The sequence below is a fragment of the Bombina bombina genome, chromosome 4 (genome assembly GCF_027579735.1).
Source record: "Bombina bombina isolate aBomBom1 chromosome 4, aBomBom1.pri, whole genome shotgun sequence".
Classification (NCBI taxonomy): domain Eukaryota; kingdom Metazoa; phylum Chordata; class Amphibia; order Anura; family Bombinatoridae; genus Bombina; species Bombina bombina.
In genome coordinates, this window is record NC_069502.1 from 929,975,700 (window position 1) to 930,001,543 (window position 25,844).

The 25,844-nt window shown below is 42.9% G+C and overlaps 1 protein-coding gene across 1 annotated transcript in view; it reads right to left on the minus strand.

The window, feature by feature from the left end:
• The window catches only part of MTHFD1L (methylenetetrahydrofolate dehydrogenase (NADP+ dependent) 1 like), a 1,099,716-nt gene that overhangs the window by 721,256 nt on the left and 352,616 nt on the right, over positions 1-25,844 (minus strand). The window contains exon 14 of the mRNA XM_053711891.1: positions 7,457-7,597. Coding sequence (XP_053567866.1) covers positions 7,457-7,597 — 141 coding nt within the window. The remainder of the gene's footprint in view (positions 1-7,456; positions 7,598-25,844) is intronic.

Below are 25,844 nucleotides of genomic sequence, written 5' to 3' on the forward strand. Positions count from 1 at the left end.
CTGCCCCTTTAATAATTCTAGTGCAGCAATATAACCAAAAAAAAAAAACGAAATAAACTTTCCAATTTACAAAAAAATATCCATTTATCAAATTGACTTTGTTCTTTTGGTATCCTTTTGTTGAAGAATACACCCAAGTAGGCTCAGCAGCGTAAATGTGTCTTGAGTACTATATGGCAGCTACATTTGCTACAACAAATAGCAAATAATAATTGTTACAAACAGTGCTTCTATATAACATTGTTATAAAACAGCTGTCATAGAGGGCCCAGTTCTGAGCAAAGGATACCAAGAGAACAAAGTTAATTTGATAAAAGTACATTTTATTTTTTTATTTTTAATATTGCATGCTCTATATGACTTGTGAAAATTTTAATTTGTTACGGTCATGCCCCTTTAATGATGATGATGTTTCTATAAGATTTTTTTCACCTGACTATTAATATAGATTCATGACGTGCACTCAACAATTTTATATTTAACATCTATACAGTCTAATGATTGAATTGGAGTATACATTTCATAATTTAAAAGTATAACAATTGAGTAATATTGAACAAAGTGAGTTTGCCTGCATATGCCACATGCATGCTCTATGGCAAGTCCTGGGACAAGCATCCTGGTTGGCTGCTTTAAGTTCCTTTTTCAATGGGATGTGGCTACTGAGAAAATTTCAAGGTAAAATATCTTCCATTTCTTTCATGTAATTAGCAAGAGTCCATGAGCTAGTGACGTATGGGATATACATTCCTACCAGGAGGGGCAAAGTTTCCCAAACCTCAAATGCCTATAAATACACCCCTCACCACACCCACAAATCAGTTTTACGAACTTTGCCTCCTATGGAGGTGGTGAAGTAAGTTTGTGCTAGATTCTACGTTGATATGCGCTCCGCAGCAGGTTGGAGCCCGGTTTTCCTCTCAGCGTGCAGTGAATGTCAGAGGGATGTGAGGAGAGTATTGCCTATTTGAATTCAATGGTCTCCTTCTACGGGGTCTATTTCATAGGTTCTCTGTTATCGGTCGTAGAGATTCATCTCTTACCTCCCTTTTCAGATCGACGATATACTCATATATATACCATTACCTCTGCTGATTTTCGTTTAAGTACTGGTTTGGCTTTCTACAACATGTAGATGAGTGTCCTGGGGTAAGTAAGGTCTTATTTTCTGTGACACTCTAAGCTATGATTGGGCACTTTTTTATAAAGTTCTAAATATATGTATTCAAACATTTATTTGCCTTGACTCAGGATGTTCAACATTCCTTATTTCAGACAGTCAGTTTCATATTTGGGATAATGCATATGAATAAATCAATTTTTTTCTTACCTTAAAATTTGACTTTTTCCCTGTGGGCTGTTAGGCTCGCGGGGGCTGAAAATGCTTCATTTTATTGCGTCATTCTTGGCGCTGACTTTTTTGGCTCAAAATTTTTTTTCTGTTTCCGGCGTCATACGTGTCGCCGGAAGTTGCGTCATTTTTGATGTTCTTTTGCGCCCAAACTGTCGGCGTTCCGGATGTGGCGTCATTTTTGGCGCCAAAAGCATTTAGGCGCCAAATAATGTGGGCGTCATTTTTGGCGCTAAAAAAATATGGGCGTCGCTATTGTCTCCACATTATTTAAGTCTCATTATTTATTGCTTCTGGTTGCTAGAAGCTTGTTCACTGGCATTTTTTCCCATTCCTGAAACTGTCATTTAAGGAATTTGATCAATTTTGCTTTATATGTTGTTTTTTCTATTACATATTGCAAGATGTCCCACGTTGAAACTGAGTCAGAAGATACTTCTGGAAAATCGCTACCTGGTGCTGGAGCTACCAAAGCTAAGTGTATCTGCTGTAAACTTATGGTATCTGTTCCTCCAGCTGTTGTTTGTACTGTTTGTCATGACAAACTTGTTAATGCAGATAATATTTCCTTTAGTACTGTTACATTACCTGTTGCTGTTCCATCAACATCTAATACTCAGAGTGTTCCTGATAACATAAGAGATTTTGTTTCTAAATCCATTAAGAAGGCTATGTCTGTTATTCCTCCTTCTAGTAAACGTAAAAAGTCTTTTAAAACTTCTCTTTTTTCAGATGAATTTTTAAATGAACATCATCATTCTGATTCTGATAATGGTTCTTCTGGTTCAGAGGATTCTGTCTCAGAGGTTGATGCTGATAAATCTTCATATTTATTTAAAATGGAATTTATTCGTTCTTTACTTAAAGAAGTCCTAATTGCATTAGAAATTGAGGATTCTGGTCCTCTTGATACTAAATCTAAACGTTTAGATAAGGTTTTTAAATCTCCTGTAGTTATTCCAGAAGTTTTTCCTGTCCCTGGTGCTATTTCTGAAGTAATTTCCAGGGAATGGGATAATTTGGGTAATTCATTTACTCCTTCTAAACGTTTTAAGCAATTATATCCTGTGCCATCTGACAGATTAGAGTTTTGGGACAAAATCCCTAAGGTTGATGGGGCTGTCTCTACTCTTGCTAAGCGTACTACTATTCCTACGGCAGATGGTACTTCCTTTAAGGATCCTTTAGATAGGAAAATTGAATCCTTTGTAAGAAAAGCTTACTTGTGTTCAGGTAATCTTCTTAGACCTGCTATATCTTTAGCGGATGTTGCTGCAGCTTCAACTTTTTGGTTAGAAGCTTTAGCGCAACAAGTAACAGATCATAATTCTCATAGCATTATTATTCTTCTTCAACATGCTAATAATTTTATTTGTGATGCCATCTTTGATATCATTAGAGTTGATGTCAGGTATATGTCTCTAGCTATTTTAGCTAGAAGAGCTTATGGCTTAAAACTTGGAATGCTGATATGTCTTCTAAGTCTACTCTGCGTTCCCTTTCTTTCCAGGGTAATAAATTGTTTGGTTCTCAGTTGGATTCTATTATCTCAACTGTTACTGGAGGGAAAGGAACTTTTTTACCACAGGATAAAAAATCTAAAGGTAAATTTAGGTCTAATAATCGTTTTCGTTCCTTTCGTCACAACAAGGAACAAAAGCCTGATCCTTCATCCTCAGGAGCGGTATCAGTTTGGAAACAATCTCCAGTCTGGAATAAATCCAAGCCTTTTAGAAAATCAAAGCCAGCTCCTAAGTCCACATGAAGGTGCGGCCCTCATTCCAGCTCAGCTGGTAGGGGGCAGATTACGTTTTTTCAAAGAAATTTGGATCAATTCCGTTCACAATCTTTGGATTCAGAACATTGTTTCAGAAGGGTACAGAATTGGCTTCAAGATAATTCCTCCTGCAAAGAGATTTTTTCTTTCCCGTGTCCCAGTAAACCCAGTGAAGGCTCAAGCATTTCTGAAATGTGTTTCAGATCTAGAGTTGGCTGGAGTAATTATGCCAGTTCCAGTTCTGGAACAGGGACTGGGGTTTTATTCAAATCTCTTTATTGTACCAAAGAAGGAGAATTCCTTCAGACCAGTTCTGGATCTAAAAATTTTGAATCGTTATGTAAGGATACCAACATTCAAAATGGTAACTATAAGGACTATCCTGCCTTTTGTTCAGCAAGGGCATTATATGTCTACAATAGATTTACAGGATGCATATCTGCATATTCCGATTCATCCAGATCATTATCAGTTTCTGAGATTCTCTTTCCTAGACAAGCATTACCAGTTTGTGGCTCTGCCGTTTGGCCTAGCTACAGCTCCAAGAATTTTTACAAAGGTTCTCGGTGCCCTTCTGTCTGTAATCAGAGAACAGGGTATTGTGGTATTTCCTTATTTGGACGATATCTTGGTACTTGCTCAGTCTTCACATTTAGCAGAATCTCATACGAATCGACTTGTGTTGTTTCTTCAACATCATGGTTGGAGGATCAATTTACCAAAAAGTTAATTGATTCCTCAGACAAGGGTAACCTGTTTAGGTTTCCAGATAGATTCAGTGTCCATGACTATCTTTGACAGACAACAGACGACTAAAATTGATATCAGCTTGTCGAAACCTTCAGTCACAATCATTCCCTTCGGTAGCCTTATGCAGGGAAATTCTAGGTCTTATGACTGCTGCATCGGACGCGATCCCCTTTGCTCGTTTTCACATGCGACCTCTTCAGCTCTGTATGCTGAACCAGTGGTACAGGGATTACACAAAGATATCTCAATTAATATCTTTAAAACCGATTGTACGACACTCTCTGACTTGGTGGACAGATCACCATCGTTTAGTTCAGGGGGCTTCTTTTGTTCTTCCGACCTGGACTGTAATTTCAACAGATGCAAGTCTTACAGGTTGGGGAGCTGTGTGGGGGTCTCTGACAGCACAAGGGGTTTGGGAATCTCAGGAGGTGAGATTACCGATCAATATTTTGGAGCTCTTCAGTTTTGGCCTCTTCTAAAGAGAGAATCGTTCATTTGTTTTCAGACAGACAATGTCACAACTGTGGCATACATCAATCATCAAGGAGGGACTCACAGTCCTCTGGCTATGAAAGAAGTATCTTGAATTCTGGTATGGGCGGAATCCAGCTCCTGTCTAGTTTCTGCGGTTCATATCCCAGGTATAGACAATTGGGAAGCGGATTATCTCAGTCGCCAAACGTTACATCCGGGCGAATGGTCTCTTCACCCAGAGGTATTTCTTCAGATTGTTCAAAGGTGGGGACTTCCAGAAATAGATCTGATGGCCTCTCATCTAAACAAGAAACTTCCCAGGTATCTGTCCAGATCCAGGGATCCTCAAGCGGAAGCAGTGGATGCATTGTCACTTCCTTGGAAGTATCATCCTGCCTATATCTTTCCGCCTCTATTTCTTCTTCCAAGAGTAATCTCCAAGATTCTGAAGGAATGCTAGTTTGTTCTGCTGGTAGCTCCAGCATGGCCTCACAGGTTTTGGTTTGCCAACCGTGGACTCTTCCGTTAAGGCCACACCTTCTGTCGCAAGGTCTTTTTTTCCATCAGGATCTCAAATCCTTAAATTTAAAAGGTATGGAGATTGAACGCTTGATTCTTAGTCAAAGAGGTTTCTCTGACTCTGTGATTAATACTATGTTACAGGCTCGTAAATCTGTATCTAGGGAGATATATTAGAGAGTCTGGAAGACTTATATTTCTTGGTGTCTTTCTCATCATTTTTCCTGGCATTCTTTTAGAATTCAGAGAATATTACAGTTTCTTCAGGATGGTTTGGATAAAGGTTTGTCTGCAAGTTCCTTGAAAGGACAAATCTCTGCTCTTTCTGTTCTTTTTCACAGAAAGATTGCTAATCTTCCTGATATTCATTGTTTTGTACAAGCTTTGGTTCATATAAAACCTGTCATTAAGTCAATTTCTCCTCCTCGGAGTTTGAATTTGGTTCTGGGGGCTCTTCAAGCTCCTCCGTTTGAACCTATGCATTCATTGGACATTAAATTACTTTCTTGGAAAGTTTTGTTCCTTTTGGCCATCTCTTCTGCCAGAAGAGTTTCTGAATTATCTGCTCTTTCTTGTGAGTCTCCTTTTCTGATTTTTCACCAGGATAAGGCGGTGTTGCAAACTTCTCTTTTAAATTTTTACCTAAGGTTGTGAATTCCAACAAAATTAGTAGAGAAATTGTGGTTCCTTCATTATGTCCTAATCCTAAGAATTCTAAGGAGAAATCATTGCATTCTTTGGATGTAGTTAGAGCTTTGAAATATTATGTTGAAGCTACTAAGAATTTCCGAAAGACTTCTAGTCTATTTGTTATCTTTTCCGGTTCTAGGAAAGGTCAGAAGGCCTCTGCCATTTCTTTGGCATCTTGGTTGAAATCTTTAATTCATCATGCTTATGTCGAGTCGGGTAGAACTCCGCCTCAAAGGATTACAGCTCATTCTACTAGGTCAGTTTCTACTTCCTGGGCGTTTAGGAATGAAGCTTCGGTTGATCAGATTTGCAAAGCAGCAACTTGGTCTTCTTTGCATACTTTTACTAAATTCTACCATTTTGATGTGTTTTCTTCTTCTGGAGCTGTCTTTGGTAGAAAAGTACTTCAGGCAGCTGTTTCAGTTTGAATCTTCTGCTTATATTTTCAGTTTTTTTCTTTATAAGATTTAAACTTTATTTTTGGGTGTGGATTTTTTTCAGCGGAATTGGCTGTCTTTATTTTATCCCTCCCTCTCTAGTGACTCTTGCGTGGAAGAGTCACATCTTGGGTAGTCATTATCCCATACGTCACTAGCTCATGGACTCTTGCTAATTACATGAAAGAAAACATAATTTATGTAAGAACTTACCTGATAAATTAATTTCTTTCATATTAGCAAGAGTCCATGAGGCCCACCCTTTTTTTGTGGTGGTTATGATTTTTTTGTATAAAGCACAATTATTCCAATTCCTTATATTTATGCTTCGCACTTTTTTCTTATCACCCCACTTCTTGGCTATTCGTTAAACTGATTTGTGGGTGTGGTGAGGGGTGTATTTATAGGCATTTTGAGGTTTGGGAAACTTTGCCCCTCCTGGTAGGAATGTATATCCCATACGTCACTAGCTCATGGACTCTTGCTAATATGAAAGAAATGAATTTATCAGGTTCTTACATAAATTATGTTTTTTAAACAAAGATGCTCAGGTGATCTCTTTTTGTCAGCTTTTTACAGCTATACTGCATCACTTTTAAGTGCTTCAACATTTGGGTGTTATGTCCCTTTAATATAAAAAGCCTTTAAATCAAGCTGGTTTAATAATATTATAACTGTGAAACTATCACCGCTGAAAGTATAGGGTGTGTCATTGTGCCATAAACAAATATGAAAGACTTGCGTGTTAACTGTATTATAGCTGGGTTTTCTTATGGAATGGCTTAGAGGATGAAAACCCTGAAAAAAAGCACATTGTGCATGAATTCCGGCAGACTGAGCAAGCAATGCACCAGTAAAACAAAATAGTATTTATTGGCGATTATGAATAAAAATAAAGACTGCACAATTATTTTCATTGATAATTGTGCAATCCAAATTCTCAGGGGTTCTAATAAATCCAATATACTGCACAGACAGCAAATTTATTTTAAAAGGGAATACAACCCTTCTTTTTTTTCATGCTTTAGATAGAACATGCAATTTCAAACAACATTCCGTTTTGCCTCTATTATCTACTTTGCTTTGTTTTCTTGGTATCCTTTGTTGAAAAACATTGGTAGGCTCAGGGCCAGAAATGCACTACTGGGAGCTAGCTGCTAATTAGCTACCAGTCGTGCACTGCTGATTCTTCCACAAACAATGCCAAGAGAACAAAGCAAATTTCATAATAGAATTAAATTACAAAGTTTTTTTAGAATTGCATACTCTGAATCATGAAATAATTTTGAGTTTCATTTCCCTCTAAGAACAGTCTTTCCCTTTATTCATTCATCCTTAAAAATCCTCAAAAAGCGTGTATCATCTCAGTGGCAAAGTGTTTCCTTATGACATTTCAAAGCAATAAGTAGTTTACTGCGAATTAGAGTAATGCAAGAACATTAAGTGAATACCAACCAAATCTTCTGCTGTTACAGGATGTCCTTTCTTGTCATTGGCGACAACCATCTTCCCCAGTCTGTCCTTCATGTCTTTAAGGCTGTCGGTCAGTGCCAGAATAGCCATAATTTCACTTGCGACAGCGATGTCAAACTGGGCCTAAGGGCGACATTTAACCTTATAAGAACATATGTGCTTTCCAATTTCTTTAACCACAACTTTAGGGTTAAATCAACATATAGAATTGAATATAATCATTTATTCGTCAAGTTTATAAAAAAAAATTTAAAAAAAAATGTATGCTTACCTGATAAATTTATTTCTTGCCGGATATGCGGAGTCCACAGCTTCATCAATTATTGATGGGAATATCACTCCTGGTCAGCAGGAGGAGGCAAAGAGCACCACAGCAAAGCTGTTAAGTATCACTTCCCTTCCCACACACCCCAGTCATTCGACCGAAGGGAAATGGAGAAAAAAGGAGTAACACAAGGTGTAGAGGTGTCTGTGGTTTAGTAAAAAATAACTGTCTTGAAATAAAGGGCGGGGCCATGGACACCATATCCGGAAATAAATACATTTATCAGGTAAGCAAAAATTTAGTTTTCTTTACTAAGATATGGTGAGTCCACGGCTTCATCAATAACTGTTGGGAATCAATATCCAAGCTAGAGGACACAGATGAATAGAGAGGGACAAGACAGACAGACCGGCAGAAGGCACCACTGCTTGAAGAACCTTACCCCCAAAAGATGCCTCATTTGAGGCAAAATAATCAAATTTGGAAAGAATATGCAAAAATAACCAAGTTGCAGCCTTGCAAATCTGCTCCACAGAAGCTTCATTTTTGAAACCCAAGAAGAGGCGAAAGCTCTTGTGGAATGAGCCATAATTCTCCAAAGAGGCTGCTGACCAGCAGTCTCAAACAAAACAAATTATACTTCTCAACCAGAGAGAAAGAGAAGTAGCAGAAGATTTTTGACCTTTATGCTTCCCAGAGAAACAAAAGAACAGGGCAGAAGACTAGCGAAAATCCTTAGATGCCTGTAAATACAATTTTAAAGCACGCACAACCTCCAAGTTGTGCAACAAACGTTCTTTATCAAAAGAAGGACTAGGACATAGAGAAGGAACAACAATTTCCTGATTAATATTTCTGTCCGAAACCACTTTAGGAAGGAACCTAACTTAGTACAAAGAACCGCCTTATCGGCAAGAAAGATAAGATAAGGCTAATCACACTGCAAAGCTGAGCGTTGCACACTCTCCGAGCAGAAAAGATAATTAAAAAAAAAACATCCAAGATAACTTAATATCTATGGAAAGCAATGACTCAAACGGAGCCTGCTGCAAAACTTTAAGAACAAGGTTAAAGCTCTAAGGAGGAGCAACATACAAAAACAGGCCTGATTCTGACCAAGGCCTGATAAAAAGATTGCACATCTGGCATGTCCGTCGGACGTTTATGTAGCAAAATAGAAAATGCAGAAATCTGGCCTTCAGGGTACTGACTGACAAACTCTTCTGCAGACCTTCCTGGAGAAAAAGACAAGCAACTGGCATGCAAGCCTGAATCATGGTCTCAATGACCGACTCAGAAAAAAAAACACACACTTAGACAAAACTAAGAGTTCAACCAAGCAGTCAGCTTCAGAGTAACGGGATTTGGATGACGGAAGGTACCCTGAATCAGAAGGTCCTCCCTTAGAGGGAGTCTCCAAGGGAGACAACATTTCCACTAGGTCTGCATACCAGATCCTGCGATGCCAAGCAGTGGCTAATAAAATCACTGACGCGCTCTCCTGTTTGATACGAGCACCGACTCATGGAAGGAGAGCGAACAGAGGAAATAGGTATGCAAGACTGAAATCCCAAGTAAACCGCCAGAACATCTATCAGGGCAGTCTGCGGATCACTTGACCATGAACCGTACCTTGGAAGCTTGGCGTTTTGACGAAACGCCCTCAGAAGCCAACTCCGGAACCCCCCATTTGAGGGTTTACCTAGAGAACACCTCTAGATGGAGAGCCCACCCTCCAGGATGAAATATCTGTCTGTTCAGAAGTCCGATTCCCAATTGTCCACCCCTGGAAAGTAGATGACAGACAGCAATTGTGAGCTTCCTCCCACTAAACAATCCAAGTCACCTCCTACATGGCAAAGGAACTCAGAGTTCCTCCCTGGTGGTTGATGTAAACCATTGAGGTGATATTGTCTGACTGGAACCAAGCTAAGGACGACTGAGGCCAAGCCATCAGAGCATTGTAAATCTCTCTCAATTCCAAGATGTTAAAGAGTAGAGCAGTCCCTTCTGAGTCCATAATCCCTGTGCCTTAAACAAGTCCCAGACTGCTTCCCAGCCCAGCAGGTTGACGTCCGTATTCACATCACCCAGGAATGTCTCCAGAAACACGCTCCCTGAGACAGATACTTCTGAAAAACCACTACGGGAGAGAGTCTCTTGTCGACTGATCTAGATTTATCCTCTGAGACAGATCCGAATGTTCTCCATTTTCTGGAGAATAACAAAGGGAATGATGTCCAATCAGAATAATTCCCTCCATACGTTGAGTCACTAAAAAGTAAAGGTAAAATCAACTGCAGCTAGATCTAAACTACCAACCTTCTGGTTGCAAGATGGCTAAGCTATCTCCCGGACCACTAGAGCTTGCTGTTGGCCGGACAGTAGACTGCAGAGAGCGGAAAAGGAATAAATCCTCGATTATCTGACCTCTGTTTAAAATCTTCTCCTATATAGAGAATCTATTGAGGCCCCCCCCCCCCAAAAAAAAAAAAAAATCACCAATGTAGATGGAACAAGGGAACTCTTTTCCAGATTCATTTCCCATCCATTGGAAAGTAGATTGGACAAGATCTCTTGAAAGAGTTTGCTCGAAGGAAGGATGACACCTGAACCATATATTGTCCAGTAAAGCACCCTTGCAATACCCCAAGACCTAAAAGTCTTTCTAGGATGATGAAACTCAGAAACTTGAGAAGATCCCGAATAATGGGAACAATAAATACACATCCTTCAGGTCTAAGTTATTAATGAACAGGCCCTCTTGAACCAAAGGAGAATAGATACTACTTTGAAGGTCAGAACCTGAGAAGCTTAAGGTAAATACCTAGATCCCGTTCCCAAACTTGGACAGGAACTATCACTTCCAGAGAGGAAGGTCCTGAACCCTAGTTCAAGGAATGCCTCTCATCATACCTGGATTGCAGATACTCTAGATGGAGAAATCTGTCCCCTGGGAGGAATCTTAGATTGGACTCAAAAAGAAACGACTGACCCTGCAGAAAGAAGAAAAGGAAAACATTAATTCAGGAGCCCAGTTAACACTACACATAAGCAGATTGAATCACAAACATAATTTAAAAAAACCCTGTTCAATAATCCCCCACAGGAGATATTAACCCTTGATTCCAAGATACTAGGAGTCCCACTGAGACCATGTATTTTTCATGTGAGTTCGCAGGAACAAATTAATTACAGTACAATCACGAAGAAGTAAAATTAAATGATCTTACATTAATCTACGCTGCGCAACAGGAACACGGCCCTTCAAGTGTGACGGATAGTAGCCTTGCCTCCGCCATGGACTTGAGAGAAGAAAACAGTGAAGTTCGACAACGCTGATTACTTGTGTAGTTGTTAAAATGAGTCGGGATGGTTTCACAGAAAGACTCTTCCTGCATCTCCAGACTCTACCTTTCATTCAAGCCCTCACTGAGAGATTGACTGGATTACTTAAAAACTCCCATCCCATGTCGAAGAGTACTACCCTCCATAAGAGACTAAAATAAACTTCTGACACTTCTCTGCCAACCTCCTGGGACGAAAGGCAAAGAATGACTGGGGGATGAGGTAAGTGAGAGGAGTATTTAACCCATTGGCTGGGGTGTCTTTGCCTCCACCTGGTGGCCAGGTTCTTATTTCCCAAAAGTAATTAATGCAGCTGTGGACTCTTTATGAAGAAACCCCTTTTTTCGCCCGTAAACGTCTTGTAGGGCAGCCAAAACAATATAACAACAAATCATTCCGCTTCTCAACAACATAAATTATGCTTACCTGATAATTTTATTTCCATCTGAGGGAGGAGAGTCCACTGCTTCATTCATTACTTGTGGGAATTAAGAACCTGGCCACCAGGAGGAGGGAAAGATACCCCAGCCAAAAGCTTAAATACCTCCCCCACTCCCCTCATCCCCCAGTCATTCTATCAAAGGAACAAGGAACAGTAGGATAAATATCAGGGTATAAATGGTGCCAGAAGAATAAAATAAAATTTAGGTCTGCCCACTGGAGAAACGGACGGGAGCAGTGGACTCTCCTCCCACAGATGGAAATGAAATTATCAGGTAAGCATAATTTATGTTCACCATCTTAACGGGAGGAGAGTCCACTGCTTCATTCATTACTTGTGGGAACAAATAACCAAGCTCTAGAGGACACTGAGTGAAAAAAACACGAGGGCAAAAGGAGGCGGACCCTAAACTGAGGGCACCACAGCCTGCAGAACCTATCTCCTAAAAGCTGTTTCCGCCGAAGCAAAAACATCAAATTTTTAAAATTTTGCAAAAGTATGTAAAGAAGACCAAGTAGCCGCCTTACAAATCTGCTCCATAGAAGCCTTGTTCTTAAAGGCCCAAGAAGAGGCCACAGCCCTAGTTAAATGAGCCGTAATGCTCTGAGGAGGCTTATGTCCCGCTGTCTCATATTCCAGACGGATCACGATCCTCAACCAAAAAGACAGTGAAGTGGAAGAGGCCCTCTGCCCTTCCCCAAATACACAACAAATAAAGACGAAGTCTGTCTGAACTCCTTCGTGGCCTGAAGATAAAACTTCAAGGCCCAAACCACATCAACCTTTCCTTTGACGAAGAAGGGTTAGGACACAAAGAAGGAACTACTATTTCCTGATTGATGTTACAATTCGACACAACCTTAGGAAGAAACCCCAATCCAGTGTGAAGAACAGCCTTATCAACGTGAAAGACCAGGTAAGGAGGCTCACATTGCAAGGCTGCTAACTCAGACTCTGTGAGTCGATGCAATCGCCAGCAGGAATAGGACTTTAGAGGAAAGAATTTTAATGGAAAGCGCATGCATAGGCTCAAACGGAGCCCTCTGCAAAATCTTAAGAACCAAGTTTAAGCTCGAAGGAGAAGCAGAATTTCTAAAGACAGGTCTGATCCTAGACAGAGCCTGAACAAAGGACTGAATATCAGGAAGCTCCGCTAGCTTCTTGTGTAACAGTACAGATAAAACCGATATGGCGGCAAGACCCTTATCCAGCCCATCCTGGAGAAAAGCCTAAATCCTGGATACCCTAACCTTGTGCCAGGGATATCCACGTTCCTCACACCAGGACAAGTAGTTATGATAGATGCGCCGAGTGACCGGCTTCCTGGCCTGAATGAAAGTAGCAATCACTCTCTCCGAAAATCCTCTCTTGGCTAAGACTAGGCATTCAATCTCTACGCAGTCAGCCTTAGAGAATCAAGATTTTGGTGTAGAAAAGGACCTTGAACCAGCAGATCTCTGCGACAGGGTAACCTCCATGGAGGAGACTATGTCATCCCCACCAGATCCGCAAACCATGTCCTCCACGGCCACGACAGAGCAATCAGCATAGTCGAAGCTTGCTCCTACTTGATGCAGGACAATACTCGAGGTAGAAGAGGCAACAGTGGAAAAATGTAAAGTAGGTTGAACTCCCAGGGCACCGCTAAGGCATCTATCAGCTCTGCCTGGGGATCCCTGGACCGCAACCCGTCTTCTCTTTCGCCCCTGATGGTTTATGTAGGCCACCGAGGTAATGTTGCCCGACTGGAATCTGATGAATTGGGACGACCCCAAGGGGGGCCAAGCCCTCACAGCGTTGAATATCCCAAGGGGGGCCAAGCCCTCAGTGTTGAATATCGCTCGAAGTTCTAGAATATTTATCGGTAGACACAATTACTCTCAAGTCCAGCTGCCCTGTGCCTTTCTGGCACCCCAAAAAGCTCCCCATCCTGATAGACTTGCATGAATGCTCACAATCTCCCCAGGATGGTCTCAAAAAGGATGTACCCTGGGACAGCTGTCCCAGACGGATCCACCAAGAGAGGGATTCCCTCGTTCGGTTGTCCAGAGATATAGGTTGGCATAGATCCGAGTAATCGCTGTTCCATTGTCTCAACAAGCACAACTGAAGAGGTCTGAGATGGAACCTGGCATATGGAATGACATCTATGCTAGATACCATGAGCCAAATCACCTCCATACACCTGGCCACAGATGTCCTTGAGAAGGTCTGAAGAACAAGACAGTTGGACTAATCTTGCAACTGTCCATGAAGATATACTTGATCTGTCAAGTATATCTTCATGGATTAGGAATCTATTATCATACCCAGGAATTTTACCCTGATGCTGGAGAGAAGGGAACTCTTTCCTTTGTTTATCTTCCATCCGTGTGATCGAAAGAGAAGGGCCCTCAAGTGTTCCTCCGCGAGACTGCAGGACAGAGCCTGGACCAGGATATCGTCCAAATAAGGAGCCACTGCAATACCTCTGGCTCTTGCTACTGCAAGCAGCGCTCCCAGAACCTTCGTAAAGACTCTTGGGGCAGTCGCCAGACCGAACGGTAGGGCCCTAAACTGGAAGAGTTAGTCAAGAAATGTGAATCTTAGGAACCTGAAGTGATCCCTGTGGATTGGTACGTGAAGGTAAGCATCCTTCAAATCTATTATTGTCATCATGAATTTTCCCTCTTTAACTAGGGGCAGAATAGACAGGATCGTCTCCATTTTGAACAATGGGACTGACAGAAACTTGTTTAGGCAGAGGAGAGATCCTTCACGTATCCTAGGAAGGCGTCTCTCTTCTCTGGACTTGATGGGTTTGACAGGAGGAATCTGCCTCTGGGCGGTTGTGTCTTGAACCCTATCCTGTAACCCTGAGCTACGACCTCCAGAACCCAAGAATACTGAACGTCTCTTATCCAGGCCTCCGCAAACAGAGATAGTCTGCCCCCTACGCGATCCAGAGCCGGATCGGGGGCCGCCTCTTCATGACGATTTTGTCTCGGCGGGCTTCTTGCTCTGCTTGGTCTTGTTCCAAGAGTTAGCTGACTTCCAAGATCCCTTGGGCTGCTCTGTCTTTACGGCAGGCTGCTGGCGATGAAACTTTTTCAAACGAAAGGGACAAAAAGTAGACCCCTTAGGCTTATTCTTCTTATCCTGTGGCAGGAAAGCACCCTTGCCACCCGTGACCGTGGATATGATAGAGTCCAGGCTGGACCAAAAAGAACCTTCCCTTTAAAACAGGAGGGAAAGTAATCTAGACTTGGAAGTCATGTCAGCAGACCACGACTTTAACCACAGAGCCCTACGGGCTAAAACAGAAAAACCTGATGTCTTGGCATTCAGGCGAATAATCTGCATATTTGCATCACAGATGAACGAATGAGCTACCCTTAAGGCCTTAATTCATTCCTGTATCTCCACGAGGAGAGTCTCCCCCTTGACCATAGCTGACAGAGCATCACACCAATAGGTAGCAGCACCAGCCACCGCAGCGACCGCCGCTGCCGGTTGAAAAAACAAATACCGTGAGTTGGAACATCTTTCTCAACATGGACTCCAATTTTTTTATTCATGGGCTCCTTGAACGAAGAGCTATCTTCGGGTGGGATAGTTGTTCTCTTAGTGAGCGTGGCGATAGCACCATGCACCTTAGGAATGGCCCCCCACAGCTCAAGCTGCGATTCCGGAACAGGCAACAGCTTTTTAAAAGAAGTAGAAGGGGAAAAGGACAAACCAAGTTTCTCCCATTCATTCTTAATAATATAAGCCAATTTAATGGAAACCGGGAAAGTAAGGCACCACCCTGTCCTCATAAAACCTATCTAGCTTAGGGATCGAAGGTTCCTCTGGCAGTTTCGGTTCAGGAACCTCCAACGTAGCAAGCACCTCTTTCAGCAGAAAGCACAAATGCTCCATCTTGAATTTCAAATCTGGCTCCTCCACAGACGGAGGTCTAGAAGTCACCGATTCAGACCCAGAAAAAACAAAATTTATGCTTACCTGATAAATTTATTTCTCTTGTGGTGTATCCAGTCCACGGATTCATCCATTACTTGTGGGATATTCTCCTTCCCAACAGGAAGCTGCAAGAGGACACCCACAGCAGAGCTGTCTATATAGCTCCTCCCCTAACTGCCACTCCCAGTCATTTGACCGAAGACAAGCAAGAGAAAGGAGAAACTATAGGGTGCAGTGGTGACTGTGGTTTAAAAATAAAAAATACCTGCCTTAAAATGACAGGGCGGGCCGTGGACTGGATACACCACAAGAGAAATAAATTTATCAGGTAAGCATAAATTTTGTTTTCTCTTGTAAGGTGTATCCAGTCCACGGATTCATCCATTACTTGTGGGATACCAATACCAAAGCTATAGGACACGGATGAAGGGAGGGACAAGGCAGGCGCTTAAACGGAAGGCACCACTGCCTGTAAGACCTTTCTCCCAAAAATAGCCTCCGAAGAAGCAAAAGTATCAAATTTGTAGAATGTAGAAAAAGTATGAAGCGAAGACCAAGTCGCCGCCTTACAAATCTGTTCAACAGAAGCCTCATTCTTAAAAGCCCATGTGGAAGCTACCGCTCTAGTGGAATGAGCTGTAATTCTTTCAGGAGGCTGCTGGCCAGCAGTCTCATAAGCTAAACGGATTATACTTCTTAGCCAAAAGGAAAGAGAAGTTGCGAGGCCTTTTGGCCTCTCCTCTGTCCAGAGTAGACCACAAACAAAGCAGATGTTTGACAAAAATCCTTGGTCGCTTGTAAATAAAACTTTAAAGCACGAACCACATCAAGATTGTGAAAAAGATATTCCTTCTTTGAAGACAGATTAGGACATAGTGAAGGAACAACAATCTCCTGATTGATTTTTTTATTAGATACCACCTTAGGAAGAAAACCAGGTTTGGTACGTAACACTACCTTATCTGCATGGAAAATGAGATAAGGGGAATCACATTGTAAAGCAGATAACTCCGAAACTCTTTGAGCCGAGGAGATAACTACTAAAAACAGAACTTTCCAAGATAAAAGTTTAATATCTATGGAATGCAAAGGTTCAAACGGAACCCCTTGCAGAACCTTAAGAACCAAATTTAAACTCCATGGCGGAGCAACAGGTTTAAACACAGGCTTGATTCTAACTAAATCCTGACAAAACGCCTGAACATCTGGAGTATCAGCCAGACGCTTGTGCAAAAGAATAGACAGAGCAGAAATCTGTCCCTTTAAGGAACTAGCTGACAATCCCTTCTCCAATCCTTCTTGGAGAAAAGATAATATCCTAGGTATCCTGACCTTACTCCATGAGTAACCTTTGGATTCACACCAAGGAAGATATCTACACCATATCTTATGATAGACTTTCCTGGTGACCGACTTTCGAGCCTGAATTAAGGTATCAATAACCGACTCAGAGAAACCACGCTTTGATAGAATCAAGCGTTCAATCTCCAAGCAGTCAGACGCAGACAAATTAGATTTGGATGGTTGAAAGGACCCTGAAGTAGAAGGTCCTGCCTCAGCGGCAGAGTCCATGGGGGAAGGGATGACATGTCCACCAAATCTGCATACCAAGTCCTGCCTGGCCACGCAGGTGCTATCAAAATCACCAAAGCTCTCTCCTGCTTGATCTTGGCAATCAGACGAGGGAGCAGAGGAAACGGTGGAAACACATAAGCCAGGTTGAAGGACCAAGGAGCTGCTAGAGCATCTAACAGCGCTGCCTTGGGATCCCTGGACCTGGATCCGAAACCAGGAAGCTTGGCGTTCTGACGAGACGCCATGAGATCCAGTTCTGGTTTGCCCCAAAGTTGAATCAACTGTGCAAATACCTCCGGATGGAGTTCCCACTCCCCCGGATGAAAAGTCTGCCGACTTAGAAAATCCGCCTCCCAGTTTTCTACTCCTGGGATATGGATAGCTGATAGATGGCAAGAGTGAACCTCTGCCCATAGAATTATTTTTGAAACCTCCAACATTGCTAGGGAACTCCTTGTTCCCCCTTGATGGTTGATGTAGGCTACAGTTGTGATATTGTCCGACTGAAATCTGATGAACCTGACCGCAGCAAGCTGAGGCCAAGCCTGAAGAGCATTGAATAACAGAATTTATGTTTACCTGATAAATTTCTTTCTCCAACGGTGTGTCCGGTCCACGGCGTCATCCTTACTTGTGGGATATTCTCTTCCCCAACAGGAAATGGCAAAGAGCCCAGCAAAGCTGGTCACATGATCCCTCCTAGGCTCCGCCTACCCCAGTCATTCGACCGACGTTAAGGAGGAATATTTGCATAGGAGAAACCATATGGTACCGTGGTGACTGTAGTTAAAGAAAATAAAATATCAGACCTGATTAAAAAAACCAGGGCGGGCCGTGGACCGGACACACCGTTGGAGAAAGAAATTTATCAGGTAAACATAAATTCTGTTTTCTCCAACATAGGTGTGTCCGGTCCACGGCGTCATCCTTACTTGTGGGAACCAATACCAAAGCTTTAGGACACGGATGAAGGGAGGGAGCAAATCAGGTCACCTAAATGGAAGGCACCACGGCTTGCAAAACCTTTCTCCCAAAAATAGCCTCAGAAGAAGCAAAAGTATCAAACTTGTAAAATTTGGTAAAAGTGTGCAGAGAAGACCAAGTCGCTGCCCTACATATCTGATCAACAGAAGCCTCGTTCTTGAAGGCCCATGTGGAAGCCACAGCCCTAGTGGAATGAGCTGTGATTCTTTCGGGAGGCTGCCGTCCGGCAGTCTCGTAAGCCAATCTGATGATGCTTTTAATCCAAAAAGAGAGAGAGGTAGAAGTTGCTTTTTGACCTCTCCTTTTACCTGAATAAACAACAAACAAGGAAGATGTTTGTCTAAAATCCTTTGTAGCATCTAAATAGAATTTTAGAGCGCGAACAACATCCAAATTGTGCAACAAACGTTCCTTCTTTGAAACTGGTTTTGGACACAGAGAAGGTACGATAATCTCCTGGTTAATGTTTTTGTTAGAAACAACTTTTGGAAGAAAACCAGGTTTAGTACGTAAAACCACCTTATCTGCATGGAACACCAGATAAGGAGGAGAACACTGCAGAGCAGATAATTCTGAGACTCTTCTAGCAGAAGAAATCGCAACTAAAAACAAGACTTTCCAAGATAATAACTTAATATCAACGGAATGTAAGGGTTCAAACGGAACCCCCTGAAGAACTGAAAGAACTAAATTGAGACTCCAAGGAGGAGTCAAAGGTTTGTAAACAGGCTTGATTCTAACCAAAGCCTGAACAAAGGCTTGAACATCTGGCACAGCTGCCAGCTTTTTGTGAAGTAATACCGACAAGGCAGAAATCTGTCCCTTCAGGGAACTAGCAGATAATCCTTTTTCCAATCCTTCTTGAAGGAAGGATAGAATCCTAGGAATCTTAACCTTGTCCCAAGGGAATCCTTTAGATTCACACCAACAGATATATTTTTTCCAAATTTTGTGGTAAATCTTTCTAGTCACAGGCTTTCTGGCCTGAACAAGAGTATCGATAACAGAATCTGAGAATCCTCGCTTCGATAAAATCAAGCGTTCAATCTCCAAGCAGTCAGCTGGAGTGAAACCAGATTCGGATGTTCGAACGGACCCTGAACAAGAAGGTCTCGTCTCAAAGGTAGCTTCCAAGGTGGAGCCGATGACATATTCACCAGATCTGCATACCAAGTCCTGCGTGGCCACGCAGGAGCTATCAAGATCACCGACGCCCTCTCCTGCTTGATCCTGGCTATCAGCCTGGGGATGAGAGGAAATGGCGGGAACACATAAGCTAGTTTGAAGGTCCAAGGTGCTACTAGTGCATCCACTAGAGCCGCCTTGGGATCCCTGGATCTGGCCCCGTAGCAAGGAACTTTGAAGTTCTGACGAGAGGCCATCAGATCCATGTCTGGAATGCCCCACAAGTGAGTGACTTGGGCAAAGATTTCCGGATGGAGTTCCCACTCCCCCGGATGCAATGTCTGCCGACTCAGAAAATCCGCTTCCCAATTTTCCACTCCTGGGATGTGGATAGCAGACAGGTGGCAGGAGTGAGACTCCGCCCAAAGAATAATTTTGGTTACTTCTTCCATCGCTAGGGAACTCCTTGTTCCCCCCTGATGGTTGATGTACGCAACAGTCGTCATGTTGTCTGATTGAAACCGTATGAACCTGGTCCTCGCAAGCTGGGGCCAGGCCTGGAGAGCATTGAATATCGCTCTCAGTTCCAGAATATTTATCGGTAGAAGAGATTCTTCCCGAGACCAAAGACCCTGAGCTTTCAGGGATCCCCGGACCGCGCCCCAGCCTATCAGACTGGCGTCGGTCGTGACAATGACCCACTCTGGTCTGTGGAACATCATTCCTTGAGACAGATTGTCCAGGGACAGCCACCAACGGAGTGAGTCTCTGGTTCTCTGATTTACTTGTATCTTCGGAGACAAGTCTGTATAGTCCCCATTCCACTGACTGAGCATGCACAGTTGTAATGGTCTTAGATGAATGCGCGCAAAAGGAACTATGTCCATCGCCGCCACCATCAACCCGATCACTTCCATGCACTGAGCTATGGAAGGAAGAGGAACGGAATGAAGTATCCGACAAGAGTCCAGAAGCTTTGTTTTTCTGGCCTCTGTTAGAAAGATCCTCATTTCTAAGGAGTCTATAATTGTTCCCAAGAAGGGAACCCTTGTTGACGGGGATAGAGAACTCTTTTCCACGTTCACTTTCCAGCCGTGAGATCTGAGAAAGGCCAGGACAATGTCCGTGTGAGCCTTTGCTTGAGGAAGGGACGACGCTTGAATCAGAATGTCGTCCAGGTAAGGTACTACTGCAATGCCCCTTGGTCTTAGCACCGCTAGAAGGGACCCTAGTACCTTTGTGAAAATCCTTGGAGCAGTGGCTAATCCGAAAGGAAGCGCCACGAACTGGTAATGTTTGTCCAGGAATGCAAACCTTAGGAACCGATGATGTTCCTTGTGGATAGGAATATGTAGATACGCATCCTTTAAATCCACCGTGGTCATGAATTGACCTTCCTGGATGGAAGGAAGGATAGTTCGAATGGTTTCCATCTTGAACGATGGGACCTTGAGAAATTTGTTTAAGATCTTGAGATCTAGGATTGGTCTGAACGTTCCCTCTTTTTTTGGGAACTATGAACAGATTGGAGTAGAACCCCATCCCTTGTTCTCTTAATGGAACAGGATGAATCACTCCCATTTTTAACAGGTCTTCTACACAATGTAAGAACGCCTGTCTTTTTATGTGGTCTGAAGACAACTGCGACCTGTGGAACCTCCCCCTTGGGGGAAGTCCCTTGAATTCCAGAAGATAACCCTGGGAGACTATTTCTAGCGCCCAAGGATCCAGAACATCTCTTGCCCAAGCCTGAGCGAAGAGAGAGAGTCTGCCCCCCACCAGATCCGGTCCCGGATCGGGGGCCAATATTTCATGCTGTCTTGGTAGCAGTGGCAGGTTTCTTGGCCTGCTTTCCCTTGTTCCAGCCTTGCATTGGTCTCCAAGCTGGCTTGGCCTGAGAAGTATTACCCTCTTGCTTAGAGGACGTAGCACCTTGGGCTGGTCCGTTTTTACGAAAGGGACGAAAATTAGGTCTATTTTTTGCCTTGAAAGGCCGATCCTGAGGAAGGGCGTGGCCCTTACCCCCAGTGATATCAGAGATAATCTCCTTCAAGTCAGGACCAAACAACGTTTTCCCCTTGAAAGGAATGTTTAGTAGCTTGTTCTTGGAAGACGCATCAGCCGACCAAGATTTCAACCAAAGCGCTCTGCGCGCCACAATAGCAAACCCAGAGTTCTTAGCCGCTAACTTAGCCAATTGCAAAGAGGCGTCTAGAGTGAAAGAATTAGCCAATTTGAGAGCATTGATTCTGTCCATAATCTCCTCATAAGGAGGAGAGTCACTATCGAGCACCTTAAGCAGTTCATCAAACCAGAAATATGCGGCAGTAGTGACAGGGACAATGCATGAAATGGGTTGTAGAAGGTAACCCTGCTGAACAAACATCTTTTTAAGCAAACCTTCTAATTTTTTATCCATAGGATCTTTGAAAGCACAACTATCCTCTATGGGAATAGTGGTGCGTTTGTTTAAAGTAGAAACCGCTCCCTCGACCTTGGGGACTGACTGCCATAAGTCCTTTCTGGGGTCGACCATAGGAAACAATTTTTTAAATATGGGGGGAGGGACGAAAGGAATACCGGGCCTTTCCCATTCTTTATTAACAATGTCCGCCACCCGCTTGGGTATAGGAAAAGCTTCTGGGAGCCCCGGCACCTCTAGGAACTTGTCCATTTTACATAGTTTCTCTGGGATGACTAAATCTTCACAATCATCCAGAGTGGATAATACCTCCTTAAGCAAAATGCGGAGATGTTCCAATTTAAATTTAAATGTAATCACATCAGATTCAGCCTGCTGAGAAATGTTCCCTAAATCAGTAATTTCTCCCTCAGACAAAACCTCCCTGGCCCCCTCAGATTGGGTTAGGGGCCCTTCAGAGATATTAATATCAGCGTCGTCATGCTCTTCAGTAACTAAAACAGAGCAGCCACGCTTACGCTGACAAGGGTTCATTTTGGCTAAAATGTTTTTGACAGAATTATCCATTACAGCCGTTAATTGTTGCATAGTAAGGAGTATTGGCGCGCTAGATGTACTAGGGGCCTCCTGAGTGGGCAAGACTCGTGTAGACGAAGGAGGGAATGATGCAGTACCATGCTTACTCCCCTCACTTGAGGAATCATCTTGGGCATCATTGTCATTATCACATAAATCACATTTATTTAAATGAATAGGAATTCTGGCTTCCCCACATTCAGAACACAGTCTATCTGGTAGTTCAGACATGTTAAACAGGCATAAACTTGATCAGAAAGTACAAAAAACGTTTGAAAATAAAACCGTTACTGTCACTTTAAATTTTAAACTGAACACACTTTATTACTGCAATTGCGAAAAAACATGAAGGAATTGTTCAAAATTCACCAAATTTTCACCACAGCGTCTTAAAGCCTTGAAAATATTGCACACCAATTTTGGAAGCTTTAACCCTTAAAATAACGGAACCGGAGCCGTTTTAAGCTTTAAACCCCTTTACAGTCCCTGGTATCTGCTTTGCTGAGACCCAACCAAACCCAAAGGGGAATACGATACCAAATGACGCCTTCAGAAGTCTTTTATAAGTATCAGAGCTCCTCTCACATGCGACTGCATGCCATGCCTCTCAAAAACAAGTGCGCAACACCGGCGCGAAAATGAGACTCTGCCTATGCTTTGGGAAAGCCCCTAAAGAATAAGGTGTCTAAAACAGTGCCTGCCGATATTATTATATCAAAATACCCAGATAAAATGATTCCTCAAGGCTAAATTTGTGTTAATAATCAATCGATTTAGCCCAGAAAAAGTCTACAGTTTAAATAAGCCCTTGTGAAGCCCTTATTTACAATCGTAATAAACATGGCTTACCGGATCCCATAGGGAAAATGACAGCTTCCAGCATTACATCGTCTTGTTAGAATGTGTCATACCTCAAGCAGCAAGGGACTGCAAACTGTTCCCCCAACTGAAGTTAATTGCTCTCAACAGTCCTGTGTGGAACAGCCATGGATTTTAGTTACGGTTGCTAAAATCATTTTCCTCATACAAACAGAATTCTTCATCTCTTTTCTGTTTCTGAGTAAATAGTACGTACCAGCACTATTTGAAAATAACAAACTCTTGATTGAATAATGAAAAACTACAGTTAAACACTAAAAAACTCTAAGCCATCTCCGTGGAGATGTTGCCTGTACAACGGCAAAGAGAATGACTGGGGTAGGCGGAGCCTAGGAGGGATCATGTGACCAGCTTTGCTGGGCTCTTTGCCATTTCCTGTTGGGGAAGAGAATATCCCACAAGTAAGGATGACGCCGTGGACCGGACACACCTATGTTGGAGAAATCGCTCTTAGTTCCAGAATGTTTATCGGAAGGAGTGCATCCTCCTGCGTCCACAAGCCCTGAGCCTTCAGGGAGTTCCAGACTGCACCCCAGCCCAGAAGGCTGGCATCTGTTGTTACTATTGTCCAATCTGGCCTGCGGAAGGTCATACCCTTGGAGAGATGGACCCGAGATAGCCACCAGAGAAGAGAATCCCTGGTCTCTTGATCCAGATTTAGTAGAGGGGACAAATCTGTGTAATCCCCATTCCACTGACAGAGCATGCACAGTTGCAGCGGTCTGAGATGTAGGCGGGCAAACGGCACTATGTCCATTGCCGCTACCATTAAGCCGATTACTTCCATACACTGAGCCACTGAAGGGCGAGAAGTAGAATAAAGAACATGGCAGGAATTTAGAAGTTTTGACAACCTGGTCACTGTCAGGTAAATCTTCAGTTCTACAGAACTCTTTTCTTCGTTCACCTTCCACCCATGAGACCTCAGAAATGCCAGAACAATGTCCATATGGGACCTGGCGATTTGAAATTCGACGCCTGTATCAGAATGTCGTCTTGGTAAGGCGAACCTGAGAAACCGATGATGATCTCTGTTATCGGAATGTGAAGATAAGCATCCTTTAAGTCCACGGTAGTCATATATTGACCCTCCTGGATCATAGGTAGGATGGTTCGAATAGTCTCCATCTTGAAGGATGGGACTCTGAGAATTTTGTTTAAGATCTTGAGATCTAAGATTAGTCTGAATGTTCCCTCTTTCTTGGGAACTACAAACAGATTTGAATAGAAGCCTTGCCCCTGTTCCTCCTTTGGAACTGGGTGGATCACTCCCATAACTAGGAGGTCTTGTACACAATGTAAGAATGCCTCTCTCTTTATCTGGTTTGCAGATAAATGTGAGAGATGAAATCTCCCTTTTAGGGAAGAAGCTTTGAAATCCAGAAGATATCCTTGGGACACAATTTCTAACGCCCAGGGATCCTGGACATCTCTTGCCCAAGCCTGGGCGAAGAGAGAAAGTCTGCCCCCTACTAGATCCGTTTCCGGATCGGGGGCTGATCCTTCATGCTGTCTTAGAGGCAGCAGCAGGTTTTTTTTGGCCTGCTTTCCCTTGTTCCAAGCCTGGTTAGGTCTCCAGACTGGTTTGGACTGGGCAAAATTTCCCTCTTGTTTTGTATTAGAGGAAGTTGAAGCTGCGCCACTCTTGAAGTTTCGAAAGGAACGAAAATTAGTCTGTTTGGTCCTTAATTTGTTGGACATATCCTGAGGAAGGGCGTGACCTTTTCCTCCAGTAATATCAGAAATGATCTCCTTCAGTCCAGGCCCGAATAGGGTCTGCCCTTTGAAGGGAATGTTGAGAAGCTTAGACTTTGAAGTAACGTCAGCTGACCAGGATTTAAGCCATAGCGCCCTACGCGCCTGAATAGCAAAACCTGAATTTTTAGCCGTTAGCTTGGTTAAATGAACAACGGCATCAGAAACAAATGAATTGGCTAGCTTAAGGGCTTTAAGCTTGTCAAGGATATCATCCAACGGGGTTTCTACCTGTAGAGCCTCTTCTAGAGACTCAAACCAGAAGGCCGCAGCAGCAGTGACTGGGGCAATGCATGCAAGGGGCTGGAGAATAAAACCTTGTTGAATAAAAATTTTCTTAAGGTAACCCTCTAATTTTTTATCCATTGGATCTAGAAAAGCACAACTGTCCTCGACAGGGATAGTTGTACGCTTCGCTAGGGTAGAGACTGCTCCCTCCACCTTAGGGACCGTCTGCCACAAGTCCCGTGTAGTGGCATCTATAGGAAACATCTTTTTAAAAACAGGAGGGGGAGAGAACGGCACACCTGGTCTATCCCATTCCTTAGTAATAATTTCTGAAAACCTCTTAGGGATTGGAAAAACATCAGTGTAAACAGGCACTGCATAGTATTTATCCAATTTACACAATTTCTCTGGGACTACAATGGCGTCACAGTCATCCAGAGTTGCTAAAACCTCCCTGAGCAACAAGCGGAGGTGTTCAAGCTTAAATTTAAATGTAGACATAGAGTCAGGTTGAAGTGTCTTCCGTGAATCAGAAAAATCACCCACAGATAGAAGCTCTCCTGCTTCGGCTTCTGCACATTGTGAGGGTATATCAGACATAGCTACTAAAGCGTCAGAGAGCTCTGTATTTGTTCAAGCCCCAGCGCTGTCTCGCTTTCCTTGTAACCCTGGCAGTTTGGACAATACCTCTGTAAGGGTATGATTCATAACTGCCGCCATGTCTTGTAAGGTATACGCAATGGGCGCGCTAGATGTACTTGGCGTCCCTTGAGCGGGAGTTATAGGTTCTGACACATGGGGAGAGTTAGTCAGCATAACTTCCCCCTTG